A 14,555-nucleotide genomic window follows, 5' to 3' on the forward strand; every position below is an offset into this window, starting at 1 on the left:
GCTACTGCCTCCGCGACCCGACCTCAGATAAACGGAAGAAAATGGATGGATGGAGATGGACACCCACACACACATATATATATGATGGCGACACGGTGGCTCCAGGATAAGCGGTACGGAAAATGGATGGATATATATTTACACATTGTAGATACATTGTATCCATTTTTCGAACCGCATATACTCACTAGGGTCGCGGGCGTGCTGGAGCCGATCCCAGCTGACTCTGGACAAGAGGCACGTTACACCCTGAACTGGTCATCAGCCAATTGCAGGGCAAATAAAAACAAACAACCATTCGCACTCACATTCACACCTACGGGCAATTTAGAGGCTTCAATTAACCTACCATCCATGGTTTTGGGATGTGGGAGGAAACCGGAGTACCCGGAGAAAACCCACGCAGGCACGGAGAACGAGGCCGGATTTGAACCCGGTCTTCAGAACTGTGAGGCGGATGTGCTAACCAGTCGTGCTAACCACACACACACACACACACACACACACACACACAAATATTTTTGATAAATGCAAATCTTTAGAGGACAAAGGTCTCCATGCAACATTGACTGCTGAACCCTGACCTGACAAGTTCCTGTGATGTTCCGTTTTCCTCTGAGGAGCGCGGACTTTTACGTATGCAGTGTAGTGACCACCACGCATTGAGCCACTGTGCTCTACAATCCCATACAGGCTGTAAAGGACACGGTCATCTTGGGCCAGGTTCTGCTAATGTTGAGGAAATACAATTAGCAAAAAGGAAAACAAAAAAAAGCCTAAAAAAAGAAAATAAATAGCCCCCAACAACAGTACACCCAAAGAACATTTATTAAAAAAATACAGTCTTTGAGAAAGATTAAAAATGTTGGACACAGATTGTGGAGGTGTATCTAATGTTAAAACACATTTCTACCTTGCATGATGCTGAACAAAATGGGGCCAGATCTAAGATCAAAGGAAAGTCGACATGACGGTTCACTTTTCGTAGATTCATTCCGGCCTTTGAAGACAAAAGGATAGCAGACAGATATTTGACTCTCGGACCACCATTTTAAAATGTACACACCTTTATGTATTAGGTATTATATGTTAAAAAAAACTACAAAAAGATGGCAAACTTGGTGGAAGCGTTTCAGATGCAATGTGATGACAGGAGGAAGTGAGGAAATGAGCATTTGTTTTCTTGCACTGGTGTAGATCTTCTCCACCTTTTTATCTACAACAGCAACACAAAACAGAGCAAGGTAAGAATTTAAGTTAACAGATGCTTTCAGCATAATTGCCTGACAGTAGAATTTTTGAATCCTGTGCAGGTAAACAGTGACATGCACAAAGATTTTGGCCCACCAGCTGAGCTGCTCTTGCGCATCTGCTTTTGTCTGCGTTCAGTGCAGCTCTCACAAAGCAACTTGTTGTTGCCCATGAGCAGTTCCACAGAGGTAAACTGGTGGAGGCAGGACTGGATGGAGCACTCCTTGGAGCTGGGATTGTAACTGTGGGAGAGTGCCTGGAATGCCCCCTGGTGGTACTGATGGTGGAGATTCTCTCGTGACCTAGTTTCCTCTGGCTCCTCTGGAGAACGTCGCAAAGGAGGCGAGCTGTCCCCTGAACTGAGGCCAAGGCTGACTTTTGACAAATTGCTTACTAGCGGGTCCACAATGCCACCTTGCTTGGAAGAGGATGATGAGGTATAAACAAATACAGCAGCTGAATTGACAGTGGGTGTCGTGTGAGATTGGACATGACTGGAGAAGGAAGTGTGCGGGGCCCACTCGCTTTCTGAAGCCTCACTATCAGCATCATTACTGCTGTCCTGAGGGCCAGAGCCTCTCTCACTGCCATCTGAGAGGCTTCCGCAAGTGGCCATCGTGTGAGTAGAGACACAGCGGGTTGATCCACCCGCAATACCCTCTTCTTCCGGTCGTTCCACACTGTAACCTGCCCCCTTTCCATCCATAGAGCTGGAAGACATCCTGCCACATTGTTTCTAGAGGAAAAACAAAAATGTAAGCCCCTTGCAATGACAACAATACACATTACTAAATGCATGCATTCCTAATTTAAGTAACCACACATGACAAATTAGAGCTACAAACGAGTCTGTGCTGAGTGAATCAACTCGAGTCCCCCCCCAAAAAAAACGAACGGCCATACACAATTTTTGCACTCGAATCATAACAAATCAAAGAACAACATACAACTTAATTCAGACGAGAGCTGCAAATGTTGCCATCCAAGCTGCATTTACTTAAGAAAAAAAAATATCCACGATTTTACCACCGTTTTAACTTAATGCTTCTGCGCATGTACACATTGTAGGTTCACGAAGATCTCCACATAGTTTGTTATAAAAAAATAAAAAAAAAAAAGTTCGGAATAGCTGCACTAATATTCATGACAACGACACAACCGAAATTGGAAAGGAGCCATCGCTGGAGAGGGCGACCGTGGCAGAATGAATTTGAGAAAGTTTATCCAACATGGTGTGAAAGATGATGAGAGCTGGCTAGCTACCCACCACGCTAAGTAGATAGCTGGCTAGCTGGAAAGGCGGCAGCTTGTTTCAAAGCATAAAGGCACTAGGCAGCGAGGAGTTACGGCACCGACAGACAAAACAGAGCCGGGCTTCTACCTTTGGCAAGGTACGTTAAGGGATCCTGGTTAAAGTAAGCCATTTTTAAACTAAAAATAATAATAAATAACATTTCGAATATAACAAACAAATAACATTACTCCCTTTCTGGTTTAATAGATACATTTTCAAATTATTCAAATTTAATTTTTAATTTGTTGGACTATTACTTCAGAATAGTGCAAGGAGAAACTATTCAATTCTGATTCACTAGTCATTCATTACTGTTAATACCAGACATGCAAACACCAAAGGCATGAAAAAGGTGACCAAAAAAAAAAAAAAAAAAAACATTGTAGGGGGTTCCCCCAGGCCCATGCAGAGAATTGTTTTAATTTTAACATAAATTTAGCAATCTGGAAGACTCTGAAGAGTACAAGGCAAAATAAAAAAAAATTCTTGACGCAGAAAAACATTTATTTACACCGCTCAAGTACATGATGTATAAATTTAAGATTAAAATTAAATTTGCTTCATTTCGTTGCCTTTTTGTTTTGGCCTACAACTTGAGCCAGGCCCAGCTCCACCTGCACCTGATGCCTGCTTCAAGCTGTGCCACATGAATAGCATCCTCCTATTTAAGCACTCTCATTCTGGAAAAGAATTGACTAAACTCATTGTCTGTTTCACTTAATTTTTCACTATTACCGACTTTAAAGGCTAATCCCAAATGCATCCTCCAGGAAAATATTAAGTACAACATTTTATATGTACTTGCGTGTACTTATAACACACAATTTCTCTGTTCTCCTTTATATTTGAATGTTGATGTGTAAAGACAATTATAGCAGCAGTGACCCACCTGTCCACTCAGCTTCCTGGTGTTTCTGTTGGCTGAGTTTGTAGTGGAAATGACCACCGTGTTGGTGTCCTGCTCTCGACTTCCCTTCGCCAGCCTGATACTGTTGGACGGTTTTGATATCTGTGGCAACAGTGTAAAGCGACATCAGCACAAAGTTTTGACAAAAATCTTCTTTGCAAGCATAATTAAGAATCCGTTAATAATAAAACAGATATTTCTAGAAGCTATTCAGCATGTTACCCGTTCCTCTATGATGGGTAAAGAGATGTCTATGAAAGCTTCCTTAACTGTCGAGATCTGAAAGACAAATCAGTGTGTGAGTGTGTTACAGTAAGCTACATCAGCACTAAAGACTCACTTTTCCAGTGCAACGAATCAACTAAGTTCTCTAATTGGTTCATAAATCATGTTTACCCATCCACACTTACGTGTTCACACTCTTCACACATAATTGTGTTGGTCAGCTCTCCAACAAAGATGCGGTCAACAAAGTTCATCTTTACACCTTCCTTTCCATATGCTGTTAGGGAGAGACAGTGTTTGAATAATTGAACACTATATGAATATAATTGTAATTGACCATATGTAATTGCAATCTGCCATATGGAAGCCACACTCCACCAAAGACAATGTAGTTTATCTCTTTTGTAGGCCACTATTTTAGCTGGACTAGACCCTAGTGAGGATAAAGCGGTAGAGAAAATGGATGGATGGATAGTTTTCTTAAAAACTTTTTTAAGGGTGCAAACTCAAGGTAGCCAAAATTTAAAACCCAGAACAATAAAGCTGTGATTCACATGATCTGCTACTGCATCTTTCAGATTAATCCTCTTTTTACAGTGGAGCCATCCTGTTTCTGTTTAGTAATAGTATTTCCTTAAACAGCCACAAGATGGGACTATGGTTCTTAGCCAGCTGAATGCTTCAGCATAATGAACCTTTGACTTGACGTCTGGTTTCCTCATCTGCTGTCTTCTCGGTAGGATTGTTGAAAGCCCTGAGAATTCCAGCCTTCACCCTCTAGACAACAAAAACAATTAAGCAATTGTGATTTCTCATGTGATTTGGAGGATTTAAAATAGATACATTGCAATACAATTACCATGGTAGATTCCTTTTGTGTTTCTTTCTGTACATTCTTTTAATTACATCCATTACAAACATATCAGCATCCCGGCAAAACCTCAGCTTGACAGTTGTATTTATTATAAACATCATTAGAAAAATAATTATTGTGCTTGTCTGAAACTGTTAAGATGGGGTTCTCTTCATTATCTGTGTATGTACGCACATGTGTGTGTGAGAACTCTTTGGAGGGGTCCTCTGATTAAAGGTGACATGGTCAGTGAGTTGTTGGTGAGAGAGCTGTGAAGAGGCACAACCAAAGTAAAGCACCAATCAATACATAATTGGCCATGGTCTGTGTCTGTATTTGAGACCAGTCGTCCCCATTGTCCCAGGAGCCACGCAGTGGACTGGCTATTTAGGTCAAAAAGCCTCGTTAATCCGAGTCCAGCCAGTCTCTCACCCCACTCGGTCAGCACAGTGAGACGAGGCTGAAACTCTCCTAATTAATTACCAGTAACCCCCACCCTCCCCCTCCAAAGTAACAGCATGCATGGTCCCACATGGGTAAGGAGAGGGGGGTTGTGAAGGATGTGGAATGGTTGCTGTTGCAACGGTGCAGGAATGGAAACAAAAATGAAGATGGGGTGAAGAAGGACAGTCCATGCCCTGAGAGAGTAATAACTACCATCTCAGTTAATTGCTGATAATTGACTGGGGTCAGATTAGCATATTTACATCTCTGATACTAATAGCCAATGAACACAAACACTTAGGGGCTCTCAAGGATGGTCACACCCATCTCCTTCTCATGCTCAGCGACACACAAGGCAGTATGCATTCACACTGTACTAAATATTCCAAATGTTACAGTATATGTACAAATCACCAGAAACAAACGAATGATTACTCCTTTCTAGAAGAACTGAGTTGATCTTTGATGTTCTTTTTTCCAGCAAAACATTCTACACCAAAAATGTGTGATTGTTCTCATTTCAAACGCAGAAATTACTATCCCACTTTATTTGTGAACATGCCTGGTTGATTAAATGCATTTGATTACACGAATAAAGGCTGTACCTCATCCTCTATGCTTCCTTGATTAAATTGGAAAATGGCTGATGAGTGTGCATGTAGGGAGGGGGTGATGGGTGACCCTCAAGCACAATGGGGTAGCCCAGGAGTTCATTCAGCAGCTGTGGGTTTCCCAAGATCACACAATGATGTTGGCTATGCCACTTGCAAGCCCCTGAACTGGCACAACTGTCAATGTTCACAAGTTTGAATGGGAGCCGAGACTGTGGAGCCTAGGGCTGACCACTAAACACACCCGCTATCTTCCCCTGCTAGGTTCACATAGCCACTGGTGGGGCAACTGGGAACATCTCAGCCTTCCCAAAAAGCGGCTGCGGGTCTGCTAATTGCTCTGTGAAGGGTTGTGGGTGGCAGTGTCGCGGGCATGTATACGCACGCACGCGATCACAAGCACACGCTATAAAACGTCAGATCAAACCTCTTATTTACAATGCTGCAAATTGTGTGATGAATAAATGGGTGTTAATATTTAAAATGAAGACCATTTTATTATTGAGCTGTCAATGCTACATACAGGAGTTAAAAAAAATAAAATAAATAAAATAAAAATAAAAAGATTATATGAGGCTCTTTAATTGCTCAAAGAAATTAAACATATGATAAAGGACATTACTTACTTTAGTTTCCTCTACTCTTATGGAGTCCAGCAAATAGTGAAGAAGCTCCTGGCTGTCCTGTTGTTGATACCCCTTAAAGCGTGAAGCCCTAGTAAAGAAAGTGAATTTCTTACTGAAACAAAAACAATTGCGCACAAAAAATATTCTGATGCTCCTATAGTGACTGTATCATAAACATTAGCTGTTAGTAATTCAAATGATAACATTAATGAATGGTATTTTCTGCTCATATCTGCCTGCCTATGCGTGTGTGAAGCCATTCATCTGCCTACCTTCCTATCTGTGGAACAACTATCATTTGAAGAGATATTATTCAACAGGATCACCAATACCATCTAGAGTAGACGAAAATATTGACAATTCTTATCTTATTACATCTGATTTAACAGACCAGCTCAGCACCTTTCTAAATAAACATCATGATGTACATGCTACCATCAATATTTTCTGTAAAATAGGTATTTATAATATACAACTACTTTCATCTTAAATCAGGTAGGCTGCACGTTGACTCCCCCCCCCCCCCCCCCCTGTTAGACGGCTGTCCAATATAAGCATCAACGCCTGTGTACGAAGAGGAAAGGCTCTTCATCCGTCCGTCCCCTGGCTGTCCACATTGAACAGATGTGAGGACAGATGTCAGGGGCAGATGGGCAGCAAAGGACAGAGCCACATCAACCTGTTGGGCCAAAATACACACACAACCACAGGACAGGTTGGTCTCATATGCACAACACAAAGTGAGAAGCAACACTTCTGGTTCGGGAGACCAACAGTCCAAGTATTGGACTAGTCTGTTAAATCCATATGGTAAACTGATACCTAATGCCCTATAACGCAAAGTTCTTGTGGTATAATACTTATTTGATGGCCAACAGCCTGTCCTTAGGACAGGTCACTGACAGAAGGTCTAGCGTTGGCCTAAGTCCACTGCCCCCACCACTAAATACTGACACAATACTGGTCCCTCTTCGTGCATTCAAAAGAGAAAGGTGGGTGGAGGGTTGAAAATTGTGGAGGATGTCATTAATTTGCAAGACCTAAAAACGAACAACATACAATGAAACTTCCACCTCTCGTTGAATCTGTTTTCCCAAGAGTGTAGTCAATCCAGAGTAAATTAAGAATATCAGTTAAGAGACAGAAAGAAAATGGACAGATGAAAAAAGAAAAATGAAAAACTGATTAGAATTACTGGGAAAGAGGAGGTCTGGAAGCTCGTCCCAGTGGAGGGAAGCAGAAGGGCCCTGTAGCGTTGCTCTCAATCTGGCCAATGCAAGCAGCTGCGGTGCTAACGCAATTAATAGCCGGATGAGTTAGTACCAGACGCAAGGCCACACAAGCTCATATCCCGAGCACACACGTATGAGCAACACAATGCACCCGTAAACAAATGAAATAAGGAATTATTCCTGCACTCTCTCACATGAAGACAAACACTCGATCACTTAGAGTATGGTCGACTAATTATAAAAAAAGCAAATAAAGAGATAGATATACAGATACAGTATCTTGTATAGCATCAGTAGCAAACAGCGTTTTTGTCTGGCACTGTTCATTTGCTTGTAAATTTCAATGAATGATTTTAGTATTTCTGATTACCAAATATAATTTGGGGTATTAAGAACATGCCAAATATAATTTGGGGTATTAAGAACATAATCCACCGAGGGATGCAATTATAAACATAATTTAACTCAGTCACAGGATTAATAAAATATCGCACTAATTGAGTTAAAGCGCAAAAAGTTTCGGTAGATTACATTGGTAACAAAAAAAATAAAAAATAAATAAATAAATAAATTAATTAATTAATAAATGAATAAACATTAGCGTTGAATGAATAGGTTTTAGCTGGGCAGAAGATTGTTCCATGTGGTTAGTGCATTCGTCTCACAGTCCAGAGGTTGTAGCTTCGAATCTGTGTTCAGGCCCAACTCCCCAAATACACATTCCAAAATCATGAATCATGACTAGATAGCACATCTGCCTTATAATTCTGTGGACCGGGGTTTAAATCCAGCCTTGCCTGTGTGGAGTTTGCATGTTCTCCCCGTGCCTGCATGGGTTTTCTCCAGGTACTCCGGTTTCCTTCCACATCCCAAAAACAAGCATGGTAGGTTGATTGAAGACTCTAAATTGCTGGCGACCAGTTCAGGGTGTACCCCGCCTATCAATCGCAGTTAGCTGGGATAGTCTCCAGTGTACCTGCGACCCTCGTGAGGATAAGCGGTGTAAAAAATGGATGGATGGATTGATAGACTACTTAAAGATTTTAAACTGGCCCTAGGTGTGAATGTTGGTTGTGTGGTTGTTTGTCTGTATGTACCCAGTGAATTGAAACTTCCACATTGAGGCAAAAGTTAAGTTTGAAAAGACTCAAATTAGCTATATTGTGCTTGACATTACGTGCATTTGCAGGTTAGCATTTTTTTTTTAATTATTTTACATTTAGAAACATGACTGTATTTACAAAAGTGACCTCAACCGAAGACTTTAAGACAATTTTGACCACGCCTCTATGCTTAGAAAACGCACACAAGCCTATATTTGTTCCATACAACTGTGAATATCTTTCTTATTAAAGAAAGATATCTTGCCTCATGCGCAGACAAACATGTCCACCCCGCCTCATGTTGTTTGGACTGCATGTGTGTGTCACAGCAATAGATAAAATTCATTGTTGCTCTTGGCTGTTTCCATCAGGGATGTAAGGCTTCTCATCAAGGATTCTAAACAATATTTTTCAAAGATATGGGTATGTTGACATTTTCACAAAGTAAATGGATAGAGAAGAAAGCAAAGTCTTATTTTTTTCCACCCAACAGAATGAAGTGCACATCGGCCATCCTAAAATTTTCATCAATTCAAGAAAAAAAGCAAGGGAAGACGAATGTTGGTGACGTTATTGTCCATCTTGTAAAATAGACATACATAAAGTGCAGGACAATACAGGTGGTAAGAATACTGTAGCTAATCTACAACTTCAACAACAATTTCCTATTACACATTAAAAGAAGAGCCTTTTTCTCAGGTGCACTGGATGAAAATATTTGAGGCATGAACATTTTACAATTTTTCCATAACTGATGATGTATTTAAAATTCATGGTCTCAGTACAGCCGGCACGGTGAACGACTGGTTAGCACATCTGCCTCACAGTTCTGGGGACCGGGGTTCAAATCCCGGCCCCGCCTATGTGGTGTTTGCATGTTCTCCCCGTGCCTGGGTGGGTTTTCTCCGGGCACTCCGGTTTTCTCCTACATCCCAAAAACATTGCCCGTAGGTGTGAAACATTTAAATTGCCCGTAGGTGTGAATGTGAGTGCAAATGGTTGTTTGTTACTATGTGCCCTGCGATTGGCTGGCGACCGGTTCAGGGTGTACCCCGCCTCCCGCCCGAAGATAGCTGGGATAGGCTCCAGCAGCCCGTGACCCTAGGGAGGATAAGCGGTAAAGAAAATGGATGGATGGATGGTTTCAGTACATAATGGCTTCAACAATATGGGGCTGACCCCGCCAAAATAAATACATTTTAGTATATAACTGTACTCTTCCTCTACATACAGTATATAGTCATAAGAGAAACCTTTTGACAGTGCAGCAGAATAGAAAAAGAATAATCTACTGATATTGCAGTATATCGAGCAGCACAGTAGAAAACTGGTTAGCACGCCAGACTTATTATTCAGAGGTCGTGAGTTCGTATGCAGGCTCCTTTGCATGCTCTCCCCTCGCCTGCGTGTTTTTTCTCTGGGTACTCTGGTTTACTCCCACATTCCAAAAACATCCATGTTAAGTTAATTGAAGACTAAATTGTCCTGAGATGTAAGTGTGAATGGTTGTTTTGCCTATATGTGGACTGCAATTGGCTGGCGACCACTCCAGGGTGTACCTCTGAGTTGCCCAAAGCTGGGATAGGCTCCAATACACCCGCAACCCTAATATGGATAAGCAGAATAGAAAATGGATGGATGACATTACATTTGTTCCACTTTTATGTCTATGTAATTGTAGGTGGGCGTTCCAGATTATACAGGTTTAAACAGTCCCATTTATATCAAACGTATTGTAATCTTTCCGCTATTGAAGTGTGTGGTGTCCAAAACCTAAAGAGCACCTAAGAAACAAGTTTGTGAATGAATGTGAATTATACATGAGAATACAAAATATGTTGATGTTGCTCCTTCACATCGAGAGGAGCCAGATGTGGTGGCTGGGGCATCTGATTCGGAAGTGAATTCCTACCACCACGCCGTCAAGCCAGCCGCCTGCCCTCGTCATCACCTGCCACACATTCCCTGCCTCCACTACCCGCCAGCGCACCTCAAGGACCATCTTTATTTCCCCCTTTCAATAAACTGTTCATCACAACCTCTCAGCCTCCACCTGCTCTTGGGTCCATCCAGTCGCCATCCAATTCGAGACATAATCTATATTTAAGACGAGTCTTAAGGTAGTGTTGAACACCAGTCAGAACGACAAACTTAACAACAACAACAGGGAAAAATTAAGTGAAGATTGGAGTAAAACCCTGGAAAGTCCAAAGCTAAGGAACAGCAACAAGGTAAACTAACCTTAGGATTTTGTGTGTGTTTGTATTTCACAGCAGTGTGTGCTCATTAGTTACAATGATGCTACAATGACAAAATTGCCTGAACAATGATGAAACTGCAGGGGTTTATGTCACCCATATGGTATTGGCCATATAGAGACAGATCAACCTAAGGGCATTTATGGTGACCTGTTCAAGTGCTGCCCAGAATTTCCTTGGAGTGCACTGTACTTATTTTGACAAGTATAGCTTCGGACTGATCACAGATCCCGCAGATTGTGGGATCTGTCAACTGGTTGAAGTTGACACTAAATTAGGCTCTTTCAAGGATCAGTGTAAAACAAACACGCACACACTTCTCCTGCATTTGAGAAAAGTCTCTAACAGGAGCTGTTCTTGACTGTATCCATAGAGCTGAATCTCTGACTGAATGCAAAAACAGTTAACACATGAAGTTTTCGAAATTGAATCTCTGATTTCAGCTGTGATTAAAATTAAATGAGAATAGTCACCGTTTTTGTTATAGGTCAACCACAATGAAAACCTGTTCAAAATATAGTGCTATAAGTAGGTAAAAATGTGACATAAGAAACGAATACTGAGGCTTGTCACAATACCTTTTATTTTAAATGCATGAGAGTGGAATGCATGGCCCACTGTAAGATTAGTTACATTTGATTGCATACAGGTGGTTGCAATGCTTACTGTCTGAATGCACATTGGCTTCACGAGTGCTGTGGGCTGAAATGGTACCAGGTGAGGTTACAACATGCACAAGCGCTCGCACACACACAAACACGCATATGCACAGACGAACAAATGCACACATGCCTGCTCGATGAAAGCTAGGTACCAGAATAAATGTCAAAGCCGCACCAGAGATGTACCTAGTCACCCAGCATCAAATATCCTGGTCACCCACCTGCACAATAGTGCAATACCAAACTCCTGCAATGTACCATGCCTAAACAAAAACCTAGCCCAGACAATATTCCCACAATATCGAAAACAATATTTTAATAATGGGGCCATCATCACCACTTTGTTTAAAATAATAAAACAAATATAAATATCAGAGAAAGATAACCCATACAAACATAAAATGCAGTTTTTAAACTGTGATTTTATTTATCCATCCATCCATCCATGCATCCATTTTCTGAGCCGCTTCTCCTCACTAGGGTTGCGGGCGTGCTGGTGTCTATCCCACTATCATCGGGCAGGAGGCGGGGTACACCCTGAACTGGTTGCCAGCCAATCGCAGGGCACATACAAACAAACAACCATTCACACTCACATTCACACCTACGGGCAATTTAGAGTTGTCAAATAACCTACCATGCATGTTTTTGGGATGTGGGAGGAAACCGGAGTGCCCGGAGAAAACCCACATAGGCACGGGGAGAGAGGTGGGGCCGGGAATTGAACCCCAGTCCTCAGAACTGTGAGGCAGACGCTCTAACCAGTCGGTCACCATGCCCCCTGATTTTATTTATTAAGGGGAAAATCATTCAAAGCTGCTTGCCCCTGTGTGAATAAGTAAATGCCCTCCTTGTTAAATCATGAATTAACTGTGGCTAATCACATTTTTTGGAAAGCTGAGTTCATTTACAATGACCACATCCAAGCCTGATTACCTCCAGACCTTCTCAGTCAAGAAATCACTTAAACAGAACTTGTCAGACAAAATGAAGATGGCCAAAATCTTCAAATCCATGATCCAAAGAAATTCAAGAACAGGTGAGAAATAAAGTAATTGAAATCTATTAGACTGCAAAGGGTTACAAAGCCAGTTGTAAAGCTTTAGGATTCCAGCAAACCATGATGAGAGCCATTATCCTCAAATGGAGAAAACATGGAACAGTGGTGAAGCTTCCCAGGAGTGGCCGGCCTAAAAACAATTACCCCAAGAGGAGAGCGACAACACATCCAGGAGGTCAAAACGGAACCCAGGACAACATCTAAAGAACTGCAGGCCTCCCTTGCCTCAGTTAAGGTTCGTGTTCAGGTTAGTTAGTTAGTTAGTGCTCTGCGGAATGAAAAAAATCAATTAAGTAATTACACAGATAGCTGGTCACCCTTCTTCAACATGCTGAACCTACATCTTTGAGTCCTCTGCCTGGGTAGAATGCCATCCGTCAAAAACCTGCCTTCTCTATTCTTTGTTGTTGTTCATGTTTTATTTTGCCCTTTTTCTCATTTATGTATTTACTTCTCTTTCTCACACTTTAGACTGATTTGCACGATGAAAGGACATGCATGGATAGGGTACAGTGGGACAAAAAGTATTTAGTCAGCCACCAACTGTCCAAGTTCTCCCACTTAAAAAGATGAGAGGCCTGTAATTTTATATATACCTCATCTATGAGAAACAAAATGAGGAGGAAAAATGTCTCTCACCTATGAGAGACAAAATGAGGAAAAATAAAATATAAAAATCCAGAAAATCACATTATCTGATTTTTAAAGAATTTATGAGCAAATTATGGTGTAAAATAAGTATTTGGTCACCTACAAACAAGCAAGATTGCTGGCTCTCACGTACCTGTAACTTCTTTAAGAGGCTCATCTGTCCTCCACTCGTTACCTGTATTAATTGCACCTGTTTAACTCATCAGTATAAAAGACACCTGTCACAACCTCAAACAGTCACACTCCAAATTCCACTATGGGCAAGACCAAAGAGCTGTCAATGGACACCAGAAACAAAATTGTAGACCTGCACCAGGCTGGGAAGACTGAATCTGCAATAGGTAAGCAGCGTGGTTTGGGGAAAAAAATAACTAAAAAATTATTAGAAAATGGAAGACCACTGATAATCTTCCTCAATCTGGGGCTCCACGCAAGATCTCACCCCATGGGGTCAAAATGATCACAAGAAGGGGGAGCAAAAATTCAAGAACCACACGGGGGGACCTAGTGAATGACCTGCAGAGAGCTGGGATCAGAGTAACAAAGGCTACCATCAGTAACACACTACGCTGCCAGGGACTCAAATCCTGCACTGCCAGACGTTTGCCCCTGCTTAAGCCAGTACATGTCTAGGCCCGTATGAAGTTTGCTAGAGAGCATTTGGATGATCCAGAAGAGGATTAGGAGAATGTCATATGGTTAGATGAAACCAAAATCGAACTTCTTGGTAAAAACTCAACTTGTCATATTTGGAGGAGAAAGAATACGGAGTTGCATCCAAAGAACACCATACCTACTGTGAAGCATGGGGGTGGAAACATCATTCTTTGGGGCTGTTTTTCTGTAAAGGGAGCAAGACGACTGATCCACTACTGACCAAAAATAACAAAGGCTCGTCTTTTGCAAAAAAAAAAAAAAAAAAAAAAAAAATTGAAGACATTTCGGACAATATTCAATTGACTGATGAGACAAAAGTTGAATCATCAGTTCTGTTCTTTACCAGAAAATCCTGAAGGAGAATGTTCGACCATCAGTTTGTAACCTCAAGCTGAAGCGCACTTGGGTTCTGCAGCAGGACAACGATCCAAAACACACCAGTAAATCAACTTCTGAATGGCTTACCCCCCTCAAAAAAAATAAAAAGGTAAAAAAGGGCGGAGAGGTAGGTAGGTATCCTCTGTTTTCATGGCGAGGCTCCTGCTGGATGGGGGTGGTGGGTCCCTGCATTCTTCTCCTGGTGGCTGGTTTTGGGGCGCTTTGGTGGGGCTGATGGACAGCCCTGGATCCCATTGGTGTGGGTGGTGTCCTGTTGGCCAGGCCATTCTTGGGTCCTCCCCCATCCATCCCCATCATGCTGACACAGCAATTCCAGGAAACA

The 14,555-nt window shown here is 41.8% G+C and overlaps 1 protein-coding gene across 11 annotated transcripts in view; it reads right to left on the reverse strand.

Annotated features, from left to right (window-relative positions):
- The window catches only part of usp45 (ubiquitin specific peptidase 45), a 68,361-nt gene that overhangs the window by 6,966 nt on the left and 46,840 nt on the right, over window positions 1-14,555 (reverse strand). For 10 of the 11 annotated variants that reach the window (XM_061777870.1, XM_061777880.1, XM_061777879.1 and 7 more), the window contains 9 exons: window positions 6,212-6,299; window positions 4,373-4,454; window positions 3,863-3,954; window positions 3,675-3,731; window positions 3,435-3,554; window positions 1,348-1,987; window positions 1,119-1,216; window positions 914-1,000; window positions 585-729 (listed from right to left, as the gene is read on the reverse strand). In XM_061777870.1, the coding sequence (XP_061633854.1) occupies window positions 585-729; window positions 914-1,000; window positions 1,119-1,216; window positions 1,348-1,987; window positions 3,435-3,554; window positions 3,675-3,731; window positions 3,863-3,954; window positions 4,373-4,454; window positions 6,212-6,299 (1,409 nt within the window). The remainder of the gene's footprint in view (window positions 1-584; window positions 730-913; window positions 1,001-1,118; window positions 1,217-1,347; window positions 1,988-3,434; window positions 3,555-3,674; window positions 3,732-3,862; window positions 3,955-4,372; window positions 4,455-6,211; window positions 6,300-14,555) is intronic. The other variant, XM_061777871.1, reaches the window with a different exon arrangement.

This window comes from Phyllopteryx taeniolatus, chromosome 6 (genome assembly GCF_024500385.1).
Source record: "Phyllopteryx taeniolatus isolate TA_2022b chromosome 6, UOR_Ptae_1.2, whole genome shotgun sequence".
In the NCBI taxonomy this organism is placed as follows: domain Eukaryota; kingdom Metazoa; phylum Chordata; class Actinopteri; order Syngnathiformes; family Syngnathidae; genus Phyllopteryx; species Phyllopteryx taeniolatus.